Below are 16,919 nucleotides of genomic sequence, written 5' to 3'. Positions count from 1 at the left end.
GGGGTAACCAAGAAGGTAGATGAGGGCAGTGCAGTTGATGTTGTCTACATGGACTTTAGCAAGGCCTTTGACAAGGTACTGCATTGGTAGGTTGTTGCATAAGGTTAAATCTCACAGGATCCAGGGTGAGGTTTCTAAATGGACAGAAAATTGGCTTCTTAACAGAAGCCAGAGGGTGGTTGTAGAGAGTTGTTTTTCAAACTGGAGGCCTGTGACCAGCGGTGTGCCTCAGGGATCAGTGCTGGGTCCACTGTTATTTGTCATTTACATTAATGATTTGGATGAGAATATAGGAGGCATGGTTAGTAAGTTTGCAGATGACACCAAGATTGGTGGCATAGTGGACAGTGAAGAAAGTTATCTCGGATTGCACCAGGATCTTGATCAATTGGGCCAGTGGGCTGACGAATGGCAGATGGAGTTTAATTTAGATAAATGTGAGGTGATGCATTTTGGTCGACTGAACGAGGGCAGGACTTACTCAGTTAATGGTAGGGCGTTGGGGAGAGTTACAGAACAAAGAGATCTAGGGGTACAGGTTCATAGCTCCTTGAAAGTGGAGTCACAGGTGAACAGAGTGGTGAAGAAGGCATTTGGCATGCTTGGTTTCATCGGTCAGAACATTGAATACAGGAGTTGGGACGTCTTGTTGAAGTTGTACAAGACATTGGTAAGGTCACATTTGGAATACTCTATACAGTTTTACTAGGATGCTACTGGGACTTGATGGTTTGAGTTATAAGGAAAGGCTGGATAGACTGGGACATTTTTCTCTGGAGCGTAGGAGGCTGAGGGGTGATCTTATAGAGGTCTATAAAATAATGAGGGGCACAGATCAGCTAGAAAGTCAATATCTTTTCCCAAAGATAGGGGAGTGTAAAACTAGAGGTTACAGGTTTCAGGTGAGAGGGGAGAGATACAAAAGGGCCCAGAGGGGCAATTTTTTCACACAGAGGATGGTGAGTGCCAGAGGTAGTAGTAGAGACGGGTACAATTTTGTCTTTTAAAAAGCATTTAGACAGTTACACAGGTGAGATGGGTATAGAGGGATATGGGCCAAATGTGGGCAATTGGGAATATCTTAGGGGTTTAAAAAAAAAGGGCAGCGTGGACAAGTTGGGCTGAAGGGCCTGTTTCCCTGCTGTAAACCTCGATGACTCTATGACTTTTTTATTCAGAGGGTAATGGGAATCTGGAATGTGCTGCCTGGGAAGGTAGTGAAGACTGGAAACCTTACAATCTTTAAAAAATATTTGGATGAGCACTTGAAGCATCATAATATTCAGGGATATGGGAGAAGTACTGGAGAATGGGATTAGCGTGACTTAGTGATTGATATTATTGCAGCAGACTGGATGGGCTGAAGGGTCTTCCCTGCGCTGCCTGACTCTACAACTCTATCTGTCCAAGCTTCCAGGTAATCTGTGGATAAGCAAGGTGCTTGATAAGGTCCCCCATGCAAGACTTTTTGAGAAGGTGAGAGGGCATGGGATCCAAGGGCCTTTGGCCTTATGGATCCAGAACTGTCTTGCCTGCAGAAGGCAGAGAGTGGTTGTGGATGGGTCTTTTTCTGAATGGAGGTCGGTCACCAGTGGAGTGCCCCAGGGATCTGTTCTAGGACCCTTGCTGTTTGTCATTTTCATAAATGACCTGGATGAGGAAGTGGAGGGATGGGTTAGTAAGTTCGCCGACGATACGAAGGTTGGTGGTGTTGTGGGTGGTCTGGAGGGATGTCAGAAGTTGCAGCGTGACATAGATAGGATGCAAGACTGGGCGGAGAAGTGGCAGATGGAGTTCAACGCGGATAAATGTGTAGTGGCCCATTTTGGCAGGACCAATGGGATGCAGGAGTCCAGTATCAAGGGTAGGAGTCTTAGCTGTGTTGAGGAGCAGAAGGATCTTGGGGTCCGGGTCCATAGGACTCTTAAATCGGCCTCGCAGGTGGAGGATGTGGTCAAGAAGGCGTATGGTGTACTGGCCTTCATTAATCGAGGGATTGAGTTTAGGAGTCGGGAGGTAATGCTGCAACTTTATAAGACCCTTGTCAGACCCCACTTGGAGTACTGTGCGCAGTTCTGGTCGCCTCACTATAGGAAGGATGTGGAAGCTATTGAGAGGGTGCAGAGGAGATTTACAAGGATGTTGCCTGGATTGGGAGGCATGCCTTATGAAGATAGGTTGAGGGAGCTAGGACTCTTCTCCCTGGAGAGACGAAGGTTGAGAGGCGACCTGATAGAGGTTTATAAAATGTTGAGAGGAATAGATAGGGTGGATTCTCAGAGGCTATTTCCCCGGGTTGAAATGGTCGCTATGAGAGGACACAGGTTTAAGGTGCTGGGAAGCAAGTACAGAGGAGATGTTAGAGGTAAGTTTTTCACTCAGAGGGTGGTGAGTGAATGGAATCAGCTGCCGTCGGTGGTGGTAGACGTGAACTCGCTGGGGTCTTTTAAGAGACTTCTGGATGAGTATATGGGATTTAATGGGATTGAGAGTTATAGATAGGCCTGGTAGGTATGGATATGATCGGCGCAACTTGTGGGCCGAAGGGCCTGTTTGTGCTGTAGTGTTCTATGTTCTAAAGGGAATCTCTTCACTCTGGGAAGTGTTCATTGTTAATGAAACAATGATTTTATCCTTCTCCAACTCACTCAGGTTTGACCCCGTGACCCTGGTGATGCACAATAGAAAGACAGGTGGAGCTGGAAGCCTCACCACCCTACCCACCTCACGCACCTACCCACCCCTCCCCCTTCCCCACCCCCGCCCCTACCCACCCCTCCCCCCTCTCCCACCCCCGCACCTACCCACCCGTCCCCCTCCCCCACCCCCGCACCTACCCACCCCTCCCCCCTCTCCCACCCCCGCACCTACCCACCCGTCCCCCTCCCCCACCCCCACGCGCCTACCCACCCCTGCGCACCCCTCCCTCCTCCCCCACGCACCTACCCACCCCTCCCCCCTCCCTCCTCCCCCACGCACCTACCCACCTGTTCCCCCCCCACGCACATACACCTTTATCCCACAGTAATCAAATATCAGTGCTTCACTCAGACAGTAAAGAGCGATAGTGATCAGTTGAAGATTGGATGTGTGGTGAGTTCCTGACATTAACCTTCCTGTCTACATTGCAATGTGTTGTGTTCCTCTGCAGAAATGCCAGATCTACCAGTGGGATGGTGCGATGCCAATGCGCTGGCAAAAGTTGGAAAACTTCAAGACAGAGTTACCACGGGATACCCTGCTCCAGGTGGAAATCCTACAGGAATTGAAAGGGGAGGTGAGCTGGGAAAGGGGCAGAGGGAGGGTAAAACTGCAGCACCCCAAAACCAAGAGTCTGAACTGCTCGTGGACTTAGCAGCAATCTGGCCAGGGCGCGCTTAGCCGGGGTTCGGTGACGGTTCTCTCGGCCGGGGTTCGGTGACGGTTCCCTCGGCCGGGGTTCGGTGATGGTTCCCTCGGCCGGGGTTCGGTGATGGTTCTCTCAGCCGGGGTTCGGTGACGGTTCCCTCGGCCGGGGTTCGGTGACGGTTCCCTCGGCCGGGGTTCGGTGACGGTTCTCTCGGCCGGGGTTCGGTGACGGTTCTCTCAGCCGGGGTTCGGTGACGGTTCCCTCGGCCGGGGTTCGGTGACGGTTCCCTCGGCCGGGGTTCGGTGACGGTTCTCTCGGCCGGGGTTCGGTGACGGTTCGGCCAGAGTTCGGTGACGATTCTCTCAGCCGGGGTTCGGTGACGGTTCCCTCGGCCGGGGTTCGGTGACGGTTCCCTCGGCCGGGGTTCGGTGACGGTTCCCTCGGCCGGGGTTCGGTGACGGTTCCCTCGGCCGGGGTTCGGTGACGGTTCCCTCGGCCGGGGTTCGGTGACGGTTCCCTCGGCCGGGGTTCGGTGATGGTTCCCTTGGCCGGGGTTCGGTGACCGTTCTCTCGGCCGGGGTGCGGTGACCGTTCTCTCGGCTGGGGTTCGGTGACCGTTCTCTCGGCCGGGGTTCATTAGAACATTACAGCGCAGAACAGGCCCTTCGGCCCACGATGTTGCGCCGACCAGTTACAAAACAATGACCCACTAATCTAAACCAATCCCTTTCCGTCCATAAACCTATCCACGGATCTCTTAAACGCCCCCAAACTAGACGCATTTACAACTGCAGCAGGCAGGGCATTCCAATCCCTCACCACCCTCTGGGTAAAGAACCTACCCCTGACATCAGTCCTATAACTACCACCCCTTAATTTAAAGCCATGCCCCCTCGTGCTAGCTTTCTCCATCCGAGGAAAAAGGCTATTACTATCCACCCTATCTAAACCTCTAATCATCTTATATGTTTCAATAAGGTCCCCTCTTAGCCGCCTTCTTTCCAGCGAAAACAACCCCAAATCCCTCAGCCTCTCCTCATAGGACCTCCCCTCCATACCAGGCAACATCCTGGTAAACCTCCTCTGCACCCTCTCCAAAGCCTCCACATCCTTCCTGTAATGTGGGGACCAGAACTGCACACAGTACTCCAAGTGCGGCCGCACCAGAGTTGTGTACAGTTGCAACATGACACTGCGACTCCTAAATTCAATCCCCCTACCAATAAACGCCAAGACACCGTATGCCTTCTTAACAACCTTATCTACTTGATTCCCAACTTTCAGGGATCTATGTACACGTACACCTAGATCCCTCTGTTCATCCACACTATTCAGAGTCCTCCCATTAGCCCTATACTCGACACATCTGTTATTCCTACCAAAGCGAATTACCTCACACTTCTCCGCATTAAACTCCATCTGCCACCTCTCGGCCCAGCTCTGCAACCTGTCCAAGTCTTCCTGCAAACTATGACACCCTTCCTCACTATCTACCACACCTCCAACTTTGGTGTCATCAGCAAATTTACTAATCCACCCAACTATACCCTCATCCAGATCATTTATAAAAATTACAAACAGCAGTGGCCCCAAAACAGATCCCTGAGGCACACCACTCGTAACTGAACTCCATGATGAATATTTACCATCAACCACCACCCTCTGTCTCCTATCTGATAGCCAATTCCTGATCCAATTTCCTAGATTACCCTCAATCCCATACACCTGCATTTTCTGCAGAAGCCTACCATGGTGAACCTTATCAAACGCCTTACTAAAATCCATATACACCACGTCAACTGCCTTACCCCTATCCACCTCTTTGGTCACTTTTTCAAAAAACTCAATAAGGTTAGTAAGGCACGACCTACCCGCTACCGGTTCGGTGACGGTTCTCTCGGCCGGGGTTCGGTGACGGCTCTCTCGGCCGGGGTTCTGGTGCCAGGGTTTGGTGATGGTTCTCTCAGCTGGAGTTCTGGTGTCGGGGTTCGGTTGTGATTTGTCTTTCTCTTGGTTTCAGGGAAAGGCGCAGAGACGAATTAGTTCCATCCACATTCTGGATGCTCTCGTTCTGAATGGGACAGATATACGTGAGCAGCATTTTAATCAGAGGTAAGCTGGTATTGACTCTGGGCTCTGCCCGAGGTTTCACTGCCGCAGTTTTGGTGTTTCTCACTCCGCGCCGTGTCTGTCTTTCAGAATCCAGATGGCTGAGAAGTTTGTGAAAGCTGTTTCGAAACAAAGCCGTTCTGATATGAACCCCATTCGGTGAGTTACTGAGTGACAGAGTCCCATCACGGTGGGCCTGTACCCCCTGTATCGCTCCAAACCCGTATCCCCCGCCCCCCGTACCCCACCACGCCCCGCCCCGCCCCACGCCCCCCGTCCTGTACCTGCACCCCCCACTTCGCCCCGTCCCCCCTCCGTCCAGTTTTTGGTGATGTATTTCTGAGTTACTGTCTTGTGTTCAGGGTGAAGGAAGTTTATCGGCTGGAGGAAATGGAGAGGATATTTGTACGGTAAGTGTCAACATGTGTGGGAGTCAGTGTGTGTGGGATCCGTACCCCAGTGAAGGTCAGTGTGTGTGGGACCCGTACCCCAGTGAGAGTCAGTGTGTGTGGGACCCGTACCCCAGTGAGAGTCAGTGTGTGTGGGACCCGTACCCCAGTTGAGAGTCAGTGTGTGTGGATCCGTACCCCAGTGAGAGTCAGTGTGTGTGGGACCCGTACCCCAGTGAGAGTCAGTGTGTGTGGGACCCGTACCCCAGTGAGAGTCAGTGTGTGTGGGACCCGTACCCCAGTGAGAGTCAGTGTGTGTGTGGGGACCCGTACCCCAGTGAGGGTCAGTGTGTGTGGGACCCGTACCCCAGTGAGAGTCAGTGTGTGCGTGGGACCCGTACCCCAGTGAGGGTCAGTGTGTGTGGGACCCGTAACCCAGTGAGGGTCAGTGTGTGTGTGGGACCCGTACCCCAGTGAGGGTCAGTGTGTGTGTGGGACCCGTACCCCAGTGAGGGTCAGTGTGTGTGGGACCCGTACCCCAGTGAGGGTCAGTGTGTGTGGGACCCGTACCCCAGTGAGGGTCAGTGTGTGTGGGACCCGTACCCCAGTGAGAGTCAGTGCGTGTGTGGGACCCGTACCCCAGTGAGAGTCAGTGTGTGTGTGGGACCCGTACCCCAGTGAGGGTCAGTGTGTGTGGGACCCGTACCCCAGTGAGAGTCAGTGTGTGTGTGGGACCTGTACCCCAGTGAGAGTCAGTGTGTGTGGGACCCGTACCCCAGTGAGAGTGTGCGTGTGTGGGACCCGTACCCCAGTGAGAGTCAGTGTGTGTGGGACCCGTACCCCAGTGAGAGTGTGTGTGTGTGGGACCCGTACCCCAGTGAGGGTCAGTGTGTGTGTGGGACCCGTACCCCAGTGAGAGTCAGTGTGTGTGTGGGACCCGTACCCCAGTGAGGGTCAGTGTGTGTGGGACCCGTACCCCAGTGAGAGTCAGTGTGTGTGGGACCCGTACCCCAGTGAGAGTCAGTGTGTGTGTGGGACCCGTACCCCAGTGAGAGTCAGTGTGTGTGGGACCCGTACCCCAGTGAGAGTGTGCGTGTGTGGGACCCGTACCCCAGTGAGAGTCAGTGTGTGTGGGACCCGTACCCCAGTGAGAGTGTGTGTGTGTGGGACCCGTACCCCAGTGAGGGTCAGTGTGTGTGTGGGACCCGTACCCCAGTGAGAGTCAGTGTGTGTGTGGGACCCATACCCCAGTGAGAGTCAGTGTGTGTGTGGGACCCGTACCTCAGTGAGAGTCAGTGTGTGTGTGGGACCCGTACCCCAGTGAGGGTCAGTGTGTGTGGGACCCGTACCCCAGTGAGGGTCAGTGTGTGTGGGACCCGTACCCCAGTGAGAGTCAGTGTGTGTGGGACCCGTACCCCAGTGAGAGTCAGTGTGTGTGGGACCCGTACCCCAGTGAGAGTGTGCGTGTGTGGGACCCGTACCCCAGTGAGAGTCAGTGTGTGTGGGACCCGTACCCCAGTGAGAGTGTGTGTGTGTGGGACCCGTACCCCAGTGAGGGTCAGTGTGTGTGTGGGACCCGTACCCCAGTGAGAGTCAGTGTGTGTGTGGGACCCGTACCCCAGTGAGAGTCAGTGTGTGTGTGGGACCCGTACCTCAGTGAGAGTCAGTGTGTGTGTGGGACCCGTACCCCAGTGAGGGTCAGTGTGTGTGGGACCCGTACCCCAGTGAGGGTCAGTGTGTGTGGGACCCGTACCCCAGTGAGGGTCAGTGTGTGTGGGACCTGTACCCCAGTGAGGGTCAGTGTGTGTGGGACCCGTACCCCAGTGAGGGTCAGTGTGTGTGGGACCCGTACCCCAGTGAGAGTCAGTGTGTGTGTGGGACCCGTACCCCAGTGAGAGTGTGTGTGTGTGGGACCCGTACCCCAGTGAGAGTGTGTGTGTGTGGGACCCGTACCCCAGTGAGAGTGTGTGTGTGTGGGACCCGTACCCCAGTGAGGGTCAGTGTGTGTGGGACCCGTACCCCAGTGAGGGTCAGTGTGTGTGGGACCCGTACCCCAGTGAGGGTCAGTGTGTGTGTGGGACCCGTACCCCAGTGAGAGTCAGTGTGTGTGGGACCCGTACCCCAGTGAGAGTGTGTGTGTGTGTGGGACCCGTACCCCAGTGAGGGTCAGTGTGTGTGGGACCCGTACCCCAGTGAGGGTCAGTGTGTGTGTGGGACCCGTACCCCAGTGAGAGTCAGTGTGTGTGTGGGACCCGTACCCCAGTGAGAGTCAGTGTGTGTGTGGGACCCGTACCCCAGTGAGAGTCAGTGTGTGTGGGACCCGTACCCCAGTGAGAGTCAGTGTGTGTGTGGGACCTGTACCCCAGTGAGAGTCAGTGTGTGTGGGACCCGTACCCCAGTGAGAGTCAGTGTGTGTGTGGGACCCGTACCCCAGTGAGAGTCAGTGTGTGTGTGGGACCCGTACCCCAGTGAGAGTCAGTGTGTGGGACCCGTACCCCAGTGAGATTCAGTGTGTGTGGGACCCGTACCCCGGTGAGAGTCAGTGTGTGTGGGACCCGTGCCCCGGTGAGAGTCAGTGTGTGTGTGGGACCCGTGCCCCAGTGAGGGTCAGTGTGTGTGGGACCCGTACCCCAGTGAGAGTCAGTGTGTGTGGGACCCGTACCCCAGTGAGGGTCAGTGTGTGTGGGACCCGTACCCCAGTGAGAGTCAGTGTGTGTGTGGGACCCGTACCCCAGTGAGAGTCAGTGTGTGTGTGGGACCCGTACCCCAGTGAGGGTCAGTGTGTGTGGGACCCGTACCCCAGTGAGGGTCAGTGTGTGTGTGGGACCCGTACCCCAGTGAGAGTCAGTGTGTGTGGGACCCGTACCCCAGTGAGGGTCAGTGTGTGTGTGGGACCCGTACCCCAGTGAGGGTCAGTGTGTGTGTGGGACCCGTACCCCAGTGAGAGTCAGTGTGTGTGGGACCCGTACCCCAGTGAGAGTCAGTGTGTGTGTGGGACCCGTACCCCAGTGAGAGTCAGTGCGTGTGGGACCCGTACCCCAGTGAGGGTCAGTGTGTGTGGGACCCGTACCCCAGTGAGAGTCAGTGCGTGTGGGACCCGTACCCCAGTGAGTGTCAGTGTATGTGGGACCCGTACCCCAGTGAGGGTCAGTGTGTGTGGGACCCGTACCCCAGTGAGAGTCAGTGCGTGTGGGACCCGTACCCCAGTGAGAGTCAGTGTGTGGGGGACCCGTACCCCAGTGAGGGTCAGTGTGTGTGGGACCCGTACCCCAGTGAGAGTCAGTGTGTGGGGGACCCGTACCCCAGTGAGAGTCAGTGTGTGTGGGACCCGTACCCCAGTGAGAGTCAGTGTGTGTGTGGGACCCGTACCCCAGTGAGAGTCAGTGTGTGGGGGACCCGTACCCCAGTGAGGGTCAGTGTGTGTGGGACCCGTACCCCAGTGAGAGTCAGTGTGTGTGTGGGACCCGTACCCCAGTGAGAGTCAGTGTGTGTGGGACCCGTACCCCAGTGAGAGTCAGTGTGTGTGGGACCCGTACCCCAGTGAGAGTGGGTGAATTGGGGTTGTAGGGGAATGGGTTCTGTTGTTGGAATGTGTTTGAAAAGCTGTTTATTTGCAGGTTAGAAATGAAAATCACCAAGGGTTCGAGTGGGATGCCCCGTCTCTCCTACACTGGCCGTGACGATCGACACTTTCTCCCCACTGGCCTACACATCATTAAAACGGTGAACGGTAAACCATTCTTCTGTAATAACCCACATTGCTGTCTGTGAATAACCGCCTTGTACAGAATAACAGGGAGCTCAGTGCTACGTTAACACTAACCCCCACCCAGGCTGGTACCATCCCCCCCCCCACCAAACCCTGGCTGATGCCACCACCCCACCCAGGCTACCCTCTACCCCTCCCCCCACCAGGCAGGTACTAACCACCTCCACCCACCCCCACTCCCTTCCAGGCTGATACTAACACCCCCCCAGATTAATACTAACCACCCTGACCACAATAGTAACCCCCCCAAACCCAATATGAACCGTCCCCCCCAGACTGTTATTAACCCCTCCTCAATGGCTGATACTAACCCCCCCCCAGACTGATACTAACCCCATCCCCCAACCCTGTTCTGAAGGGGGAGGGTGAGCAGCCAGAGGTCGTTGCACATATTGATTCCAACAACGTAGGTTGGGAAAGGGATGAGGCGCTGAAGGGTGAATATAGTCAGGCAGAAAGTTAAAGAACAAAGAAAATTCCAGCACAGGAACAGGCCCTTCGGCCCCTCCAACCCTGTACCGACCATGCTGCCCCGACTGAACTAAAACCCCCTACCCTTCCGGGGTCCATATCCCTCTATTCCCATCCTATTCATGGATTTGTCAAGATGCCCCTTAAAACTCACTACCGTATCCGCTTCCACTCCCTCCCCCGGCAGTGAGTTCCAGGCACCCACCCCCCTCTGTGTAAAAAATCTGCCTCGTACATCTCCTTTAAACCTTGCCCCTCGCACCTTAAACCTGTGCCCCTGAGTAATTGACTCTTCCACCCTGGGAAAAAGCTTCTGACTATCCACTCTGTCCATGGCCCTCATAATCTTGTAGACTTCTATCAGGTCTCCCCTCACCCTCCGTCGCTCCAGTGAGAACAAACCAAGTTTCTCCAACCTCTCCTCAGAGCTAATGTCCTCCATACCAGGCAACATCCTGGTAAATCTTTTCTGTACCCTCTCCAAAGCCTCCACATCCTTTTGGTAGTGTGGTGACCAGAATTGAACACTATATTCCAAGTGCGGCCTCACTAAGGTTCTATAAAGCTGCAACCTGACTTGCCAATTTTTAAACTCAATACCCCGGCTGATGAAGGCAAGCATGCCGTATGCCTTCTCGACTACCTTCTCCACCTGCATTGCCACTTTCAGTGACCTGTGTACCTGTACACCCAGATCCCTCTGCCTATCAATACTCTTAAGGATTCTGCCATTTACTGTATATTTCCTATCTGTATTAGACCTTCCAGAATGCATTACCTCACATTTGTCCGGATTAAACTCCATCTGCCATCTCTCTGCCCAAGTCTCCAACTGATCTATATCCTGCTGTATCCTCTGATGGTCCTCATCGCTATCCGCAAATCCACCAACCTTTGTGTCATCCACAAACTTACTAATCAATCCAGTTACATTTTCCTCCAAATCATTTATATATATTACAAACAGCAAAGGTCCCAGCACTGATCCCTGAGGAATGATTGATGAGGGTAGGGCAGTGGATATTGTCTACATGGACTTCAGTAAGGTCTTTGACAAGGTCCCTCATGGCAGACTGGTGCAGAAGGTGAAGTTGCATGGGATCAGAGGTGAGCTGGCAAGGTGGATACAGAACTGGCTCGGTCAAAGAAGTTAGGATGTGGAGATGCCGGCGTTGGACTGGGATAAACACAGTAAGAAGTCTCACAACACCAGGTTAAAGCCCAACAAGTTTATTTGGTCACAAAAGCCACTAGTTCGGAACTGGCTGTTTCTTCGTCAGGTAAATGGGAGTTCTGATCACAGATATACCCTGTTTGTGATCAGAACTCCCACCCACCTGATGAAGGAACAGCCAGTTCCGAAAGCTAGTGCCGTTTGCTACAAATAAACCTGTTGGACTTTAACCTGCTGTCGTGAGACTTCTTACTCGATTATAGAAGACAGAGGGTCGCAGCGGAGGGCTGTGTTTGGAATGGAGGGCTGGGACAAGTGGGGTTAACAGACAAAAAACTTACTAATCAAAGTTACCCCGACATTAACCACCCCCCCCCCGACCCCAGCGTTGACCCCCACCCCCTGACCCCGGCGTTAACACCCCCCCCGACCCCAGCGTTAACACCCCCCGACCCCAGCGTTAACCCCCCCCGACCCCAGCGTTAACCCCCCCGACCCCAGCGTTAACCCCCCCCCCGACCCCAGCGTTAACCCCCCCCCGACCCCAGCGTTAACACCCCCCCCCCCCGACCCCAGCGTTAACACCCCCCCCGACCCCGGCGTTGACCCCCCCCCGACCCCAGCGTTAACCCCCCCCGACCCCAGCGTTAACCCCCCCGACCCCAGCGTTAACCCCCCCCCGACCCCAGCGTTAACCCCCCCCCGACCCCAGCGTTAACACCCCCCCCGACCCCAGCGTTAACCCCCCCCCGACCCCAGCGTTAACACCCCCCCCCCCCGACCCCAGCGTTAACACCCCCCCCGACCCCGGCGTTGACCCCCCCCCGACCCCGGCGTTAACCCCCCCCGACCCCAGCGTTAACCCCCCCCCGACCCCAGCGTTAACACCCCCCCCGACCCCAGCGTTAACCCCCCCCCGACCCCAGCGTTAACACCCCCCCCCCCCCCGACCCCAGCGTTAACACCCCCCCCGACCCCGGCGTTGACCCCCCCCCGACCCCGGCATTCGCCCCCTGACTCCGACTGTAACCCCTCTGATTTTGACTCCTGCTCCATCCCAGCTGTTTTCCGACTCTCAGTTTGCAGTTTTGTGAGGTTGCTGGTGATCACACACCTCCCTCCCTCTCTCTCTCCCTCTAGATCCATGGACAATGTGCTACAGTCGGAATTCTAAAAGGAAATACTTCCACAACCTCCTGTCGAAGGAATCTACGTATGAATTACCCCCAGATTCTATTACCCCCTTTCAGTGAGTACCCCTCAATTCTCACAAACCCCCACCTGGCATGCTGACATTTCTGAGATTTCTTTGTTGGTGTTTATGTTTTTTGGGGGGGCGGTATGGCGGTGTTTATATTTTAGAAACATAAAAAAAACTACAGCACAATACAGGCCCGTCGGCCCACAAAGTTGTGCTGAACATGTCCCAGCCTTAGACATTACGAGGCTTACCTATAACCCTCAATCCCATTAAATCCCATATACTCATCTTTTAAAAGACCCCAGCAAGTTCGCCTCCACCACCACCGATGGCAGCCGATTCCACTCACTCACCACCCTCTCAGTGAAAAACTTACCCCTCACATCTCCTCTGTACTTGCCTCCCCGAACCTTAAACCTGTGTCCTCTCGTAGCGACCATTTCAGCCCTGGGAAATAGCCTCCGAGAATCCACCCTATCTATTCCTCTCAACATTTTATAAACCTCTATCAGGTTGCCTCTCAACCTTCGTCTCTCCAGGGAGAAGAGTCCCAGCTCTCTCAACCTAACTTCATAAGGCATGCCTCCCAATCCAGGCAACATCCTTGTAAATCTCCTCTGTACCCTCTCAATAGCTTCCACATCCTTCCTGTAGTGAGGCAACCAGAACTGCGCACAGTACTCCAAGTGGGGTCTGACAAGGGTCTTATAAAGTTGCAGCATTACCTCCCGACTCCTAAACTCAATCCCTCGATTAATGAAGGCCAGTACACCATACGCCTTCTTGACCACATCCTCCACCTGCGAGGCCGATTTAAGAGTCCTGTGGACCCGGACCCCAAGATCCTTCTGATCTCCCACACTGCCAAGAGTCCTACCATTAATGTTATATTCTGCCATCCCATTTGTTTATATTTTGGGGTGTGATTTGGGGTATTTTGAGGGTGTAATTCAGGGTATTTTGGGGGTGTAACTTGGAGTATTTTGGGAATATAATTCAGGGTAGTTTGGGGTGTGATTTGGGGTATTTTGGGCATGAAATTTGGAGTGTTTTGGGGGTGTGATTCAGGGTGTTTTGGGGGTGTGATTCAGGGTGTTTTGGGGGTTTGATTCAGGGTGTTTTGGGGTGTGATTCAGGGTGTTTTGGGGGTGTGATTCAGGGTGTTTTGGGGGTGTGATTCAGGGTGTTTTGGGGGTGTGATTCAGGGTGTTTTGGGGGTGTGATTCAGGGTGTTTTGGGGGTGTGATTCAGGGTGTTTTGGGGGTGTGATTCAGGGTGTTTTGGGGGTGTGATTCAGGGTATTTTTGGGGTGTAATTCAGGGCTTTTTGGGGGTGTGATTTGGTGTATTTTAGGGTGTAATGTGTGCTTTTTTAGGGGTGTAATTCAGTGTATTTTGGGGGAGTGATTTGGTGTATTTTAGGGTGTAATTTGTGCTTTTTTGGGGATGTGATTTGGGGTATTTTAGGTGTGATTTGGGGTATTTTAGGTGTAATTTGTGCTTTTTTAGGGGTGTAATTCAGTGTATTTTAGGGGTGTGATTTGGGGTATTTTTGGGGTGTAATTTGGGGGTGTTTTTGGGGTGTGATTTGGGGGTGTTTTTGGGGTGTGATTTGGGGGTGTTTTTGGGGTGTGATTTGGGGGTGTTTTTGGGGTGTGATTTGGGGTGTTCTTGGGGTGTGATTTGGGGGTGTTCTTGGGGTGTGATTTGGGGGTGTTCTTGGGGTGTGATTTGGGGTATTTTTGGGTTGTGATTTGGGGGTGCTTTTGGGGTATTTTGGGGTGTAATTCAGTGTATTTGGGGGTGTGATTTGGGGGTGTTTTTGGGGTGTGATTTAGGGTGTTTTGGGGGTGTAATTCAGAGTATTTTCAGTAGTTGCGTTGCGCTGTCTCTCAGTGTAACTCTGTCCCCTGTTCCAGTGTGTGTTATTTTGAACGCCTGTTCTGGGCCTGGGAAGATGGTGTCTGTGTCCATGACTCTCAAACACGACGGAATCCTGAGAAACTCTCCAAGGATGATGTTCTGAACTTTATCCAGGATCATTATCAACCCTAGAGTCATTGGAGGAAAAGGGAGACTCTCCACCTGTCTCCTCAATTCTGCTGGGCTCGCTCCCATCCTTCCCCTTTCTCTCTTCCTTTCTCTTATCCTCTGCCTCCCTCCGCCTCCCTCCCTCCACCTCCCTCCCTCCCTCCACCTCCCTCCCTCCCTCCACCTCCCTCCCTCCCTCCGCCTCCCTCCCTCCGCCTCCCTCCCTCCGCCTCCCTCCCTCCGCCTCCCTCCCTCCGCCTCCCTCCCTCCACCTCCCTCCCCGTCCCCCTCACCCCTCCCTGCCCCTCTCTGTCCTCTCTCTCTTTGTGTCTCTCTGTCTCACATTCTCTGTCCCCTTCCACCCTCTCTCGCTGTCTCTCTACTTCTGAGTTTTTCCCCTTCCTCTCCCCGTTCCTCTCTACCCCTTCACTCTGCGCCCTCCCCGCTTCTCTCCATTCCTCACCCTCCTCAGTTCTGTTCCCCAGCACTACCTCACCCTCTCCTGTCGTCCTCCCCCCTCTCAGTGTGTTCGTTCCCTGAGTGAGGACTCAGGGTGTAACTTTCTAACCTCCAGGAATAATGTACAATATTTCTTCAATTTTGTAAACAGAGAATAAATATCATTTTATGTAAATATTTAGTCTCTTTAGTGGATGTTGGGGGGGTGGTGGTGAAAGGTCTGTGTCTGTCTGGTCAGTGTGGACACTGGAGTCCTGATTTAGTGAAGAACAGGAGCAGGCCCTTCGGCCCATCAAGTCTGTGCTGACACAGATGTTTCTGTAATATTTTCTGGCCTCTACGTGGTCCATATCTCTCTATTCCCTGACTATCGTGTATCTATCCAGATGCCTCTTGAACCTTGTTATAGAACCTGCTTCCACCGCCTCCCCCGCAGTGGCTCACCCTCTGCTTACCTCCCTGGAGGAGTTTTCAGAGACCTGTGTATGATTCCTCTTTATTAATTACAGCTCAACAAGTACAAAGAAGTGATGGAGGCAGTAATTCTGGTGAAGACAGACTTTATTATTGCCGTGGCCTGGTCCACACATGTAGGAAAAGGTTTTGGAGCAACCTAGATTAATCCAAATTTCATCGGTATCAATAATGATACAATTTCTAAAAACCATTTACCCGCCATCTTAACCAGTGTCAGCCAATCATTTTAGTGTCAATCATTTACCTTGGCCAATGACATTCTATCCTTTGGCAGCTTGAGAATGCACAGGGTCTGGAGGTTCGTCACCTAGTAACCGCAATCCTCCTGGAGTTCAAAAGATTCTTTTCCCACTGTCTACTTTAACGATCCCTAATCAGGAAAATTTAGTTATTCATTACATAGATAGGATAGGACATAGATAGGATGCAGGACTGGGCGGAGAAGTGGCAGATGGACTTCAACGCGGATAAATGTGTAGTCGTCCATTTTGGCAGAACCAACGGGATGAACGAGTACAGTATCAAGGGCAGAAGTCTGAGTAGTGTTGAGGAGCAGAAGGATCTTGGGGTCCGGGTCCACAGGACTCTTAAATCGGCCTCGCAGGTGGAGGAGGTGGTCAAGAAGGCGTATGGTGTACTGGCCTTCATTAATCGAGGGATTGAGTTTAGGAGTCGGGAGGTAATGCTGCAACTTTATAAGACCCTTGTCAGGCCTCATTTGGAGTATTGTGCGCAGTTCTGGTCGCCTCACTATAGGAAGGATGTAGAAGCTATTGAAAGGGTGCAGAGGAGATTTACAAGGATGTTGCCTGGACTGGGAGGCATGCCTTATGAAGTTAGGTTGAGGGAGCTGGGACTCTTTTCCCTGGAGAGACGAAGGTTGAGAGGCGACCTGATAGAAGTTTACAAAATGTTGAGAGGAATAGATAGGGTGGACTCTCAGAGGCTATTTCCCCGGTCTGAAATGGTCGCTACGAGAGGACACAGATTTAAGGTGCGGGGAGGGAGGTTCAGAAGTGATGTTAGGGGTAAGTTTTTCACTCAGAGGGTGGTGAGTGAATGGAATCGGCTGCCGTCAGTGGTGGTGGAGGCGAACTCGCTGGGGTCTTTTAAAAGACTTCTGGATGAGTATATGGGGTTTAATGAGATTGAGGGTTATAGATAGGTCTGTAGGTTGGTAGGTGATGATGTGATCGGCGCAACTTGTGGGCCGAAGGGCCTGTTTGTGCTGTAGTGTTCTATGTTCTATGTTCTATTCGACTGTCTGGGAAGTTTGTACTTCTGAAAGCTGACGAGAGATCTCAGTAAATTCTATCATGCTTAGAGAAGTGTGAAATTGGCCATGATGTATGCTTTAATACAGACTGTAATATGTTTTCCAAAAAAAAGTTTAAATTCTCTAACAGTGGTTATATGTGTTTCTATACAAACTGTACCTTTGTATATCAAGGTATTTTTTCCTATACTATACTCTAAATTAGTCTATATTGA

At 53.1% G+C, this 16,919-nt stretch overlaps 1 protein-coding gene across 1 annotated transcript in view; it reads left to right on the top strand.

Annotated features, from left to right (window-relative positions):
* Positions 1–14,639, top strand: part of cmtr1 (cap methyltransferase 1) — a gene marked incomplete at its 5' end in the record, with an annotated part of 41,953 nt that extends 27,314 nt beyond the window's left edge. The window contains 7 exon segments of the mRNA XM_080183519.1: positions 3,152–3,277; positions 5,370–5,461; positions 5,549–5,617; positions 5,821–5,868; positions 9,465–9,577; positions 12,402–12,510; positions 14,381–14,639. Coding sequence (XP_080039645.1) covers positions 3,152–3,277; positions 5,370–5,461; positions 5,549–5,617; positions 5,821–5,868; positions 9,465–9,577; positions 12,402–12,510; positions 14,381–14,516 — 693 coding nt within the window.
* Positions 14,640–16,919: the final 2,280 nt, after the last annotated feature.

Source organism: Carcharhinus amblyrhynchos, unplaced genomic scaffold (assembly GCF_965287045.1).
Source record: "Carcharhinus amblyrhynchos unplaced genomic scaffold, sCarAmb.v2.hapA chromosome_321, whole genome shotgun sequence".
Classification (NCBI taxonomy): domain Eukaryota; kingdom Metazoa; phylum Chordata; class Chondrichthyes; order Carcharhiniformes; family Carcharhinidae; genus Carcharhinus; species Carcharhinus amblyrhynchos.
This window is presented reverse-complemented; position numbering and strand designations above follow the sequence as displayed.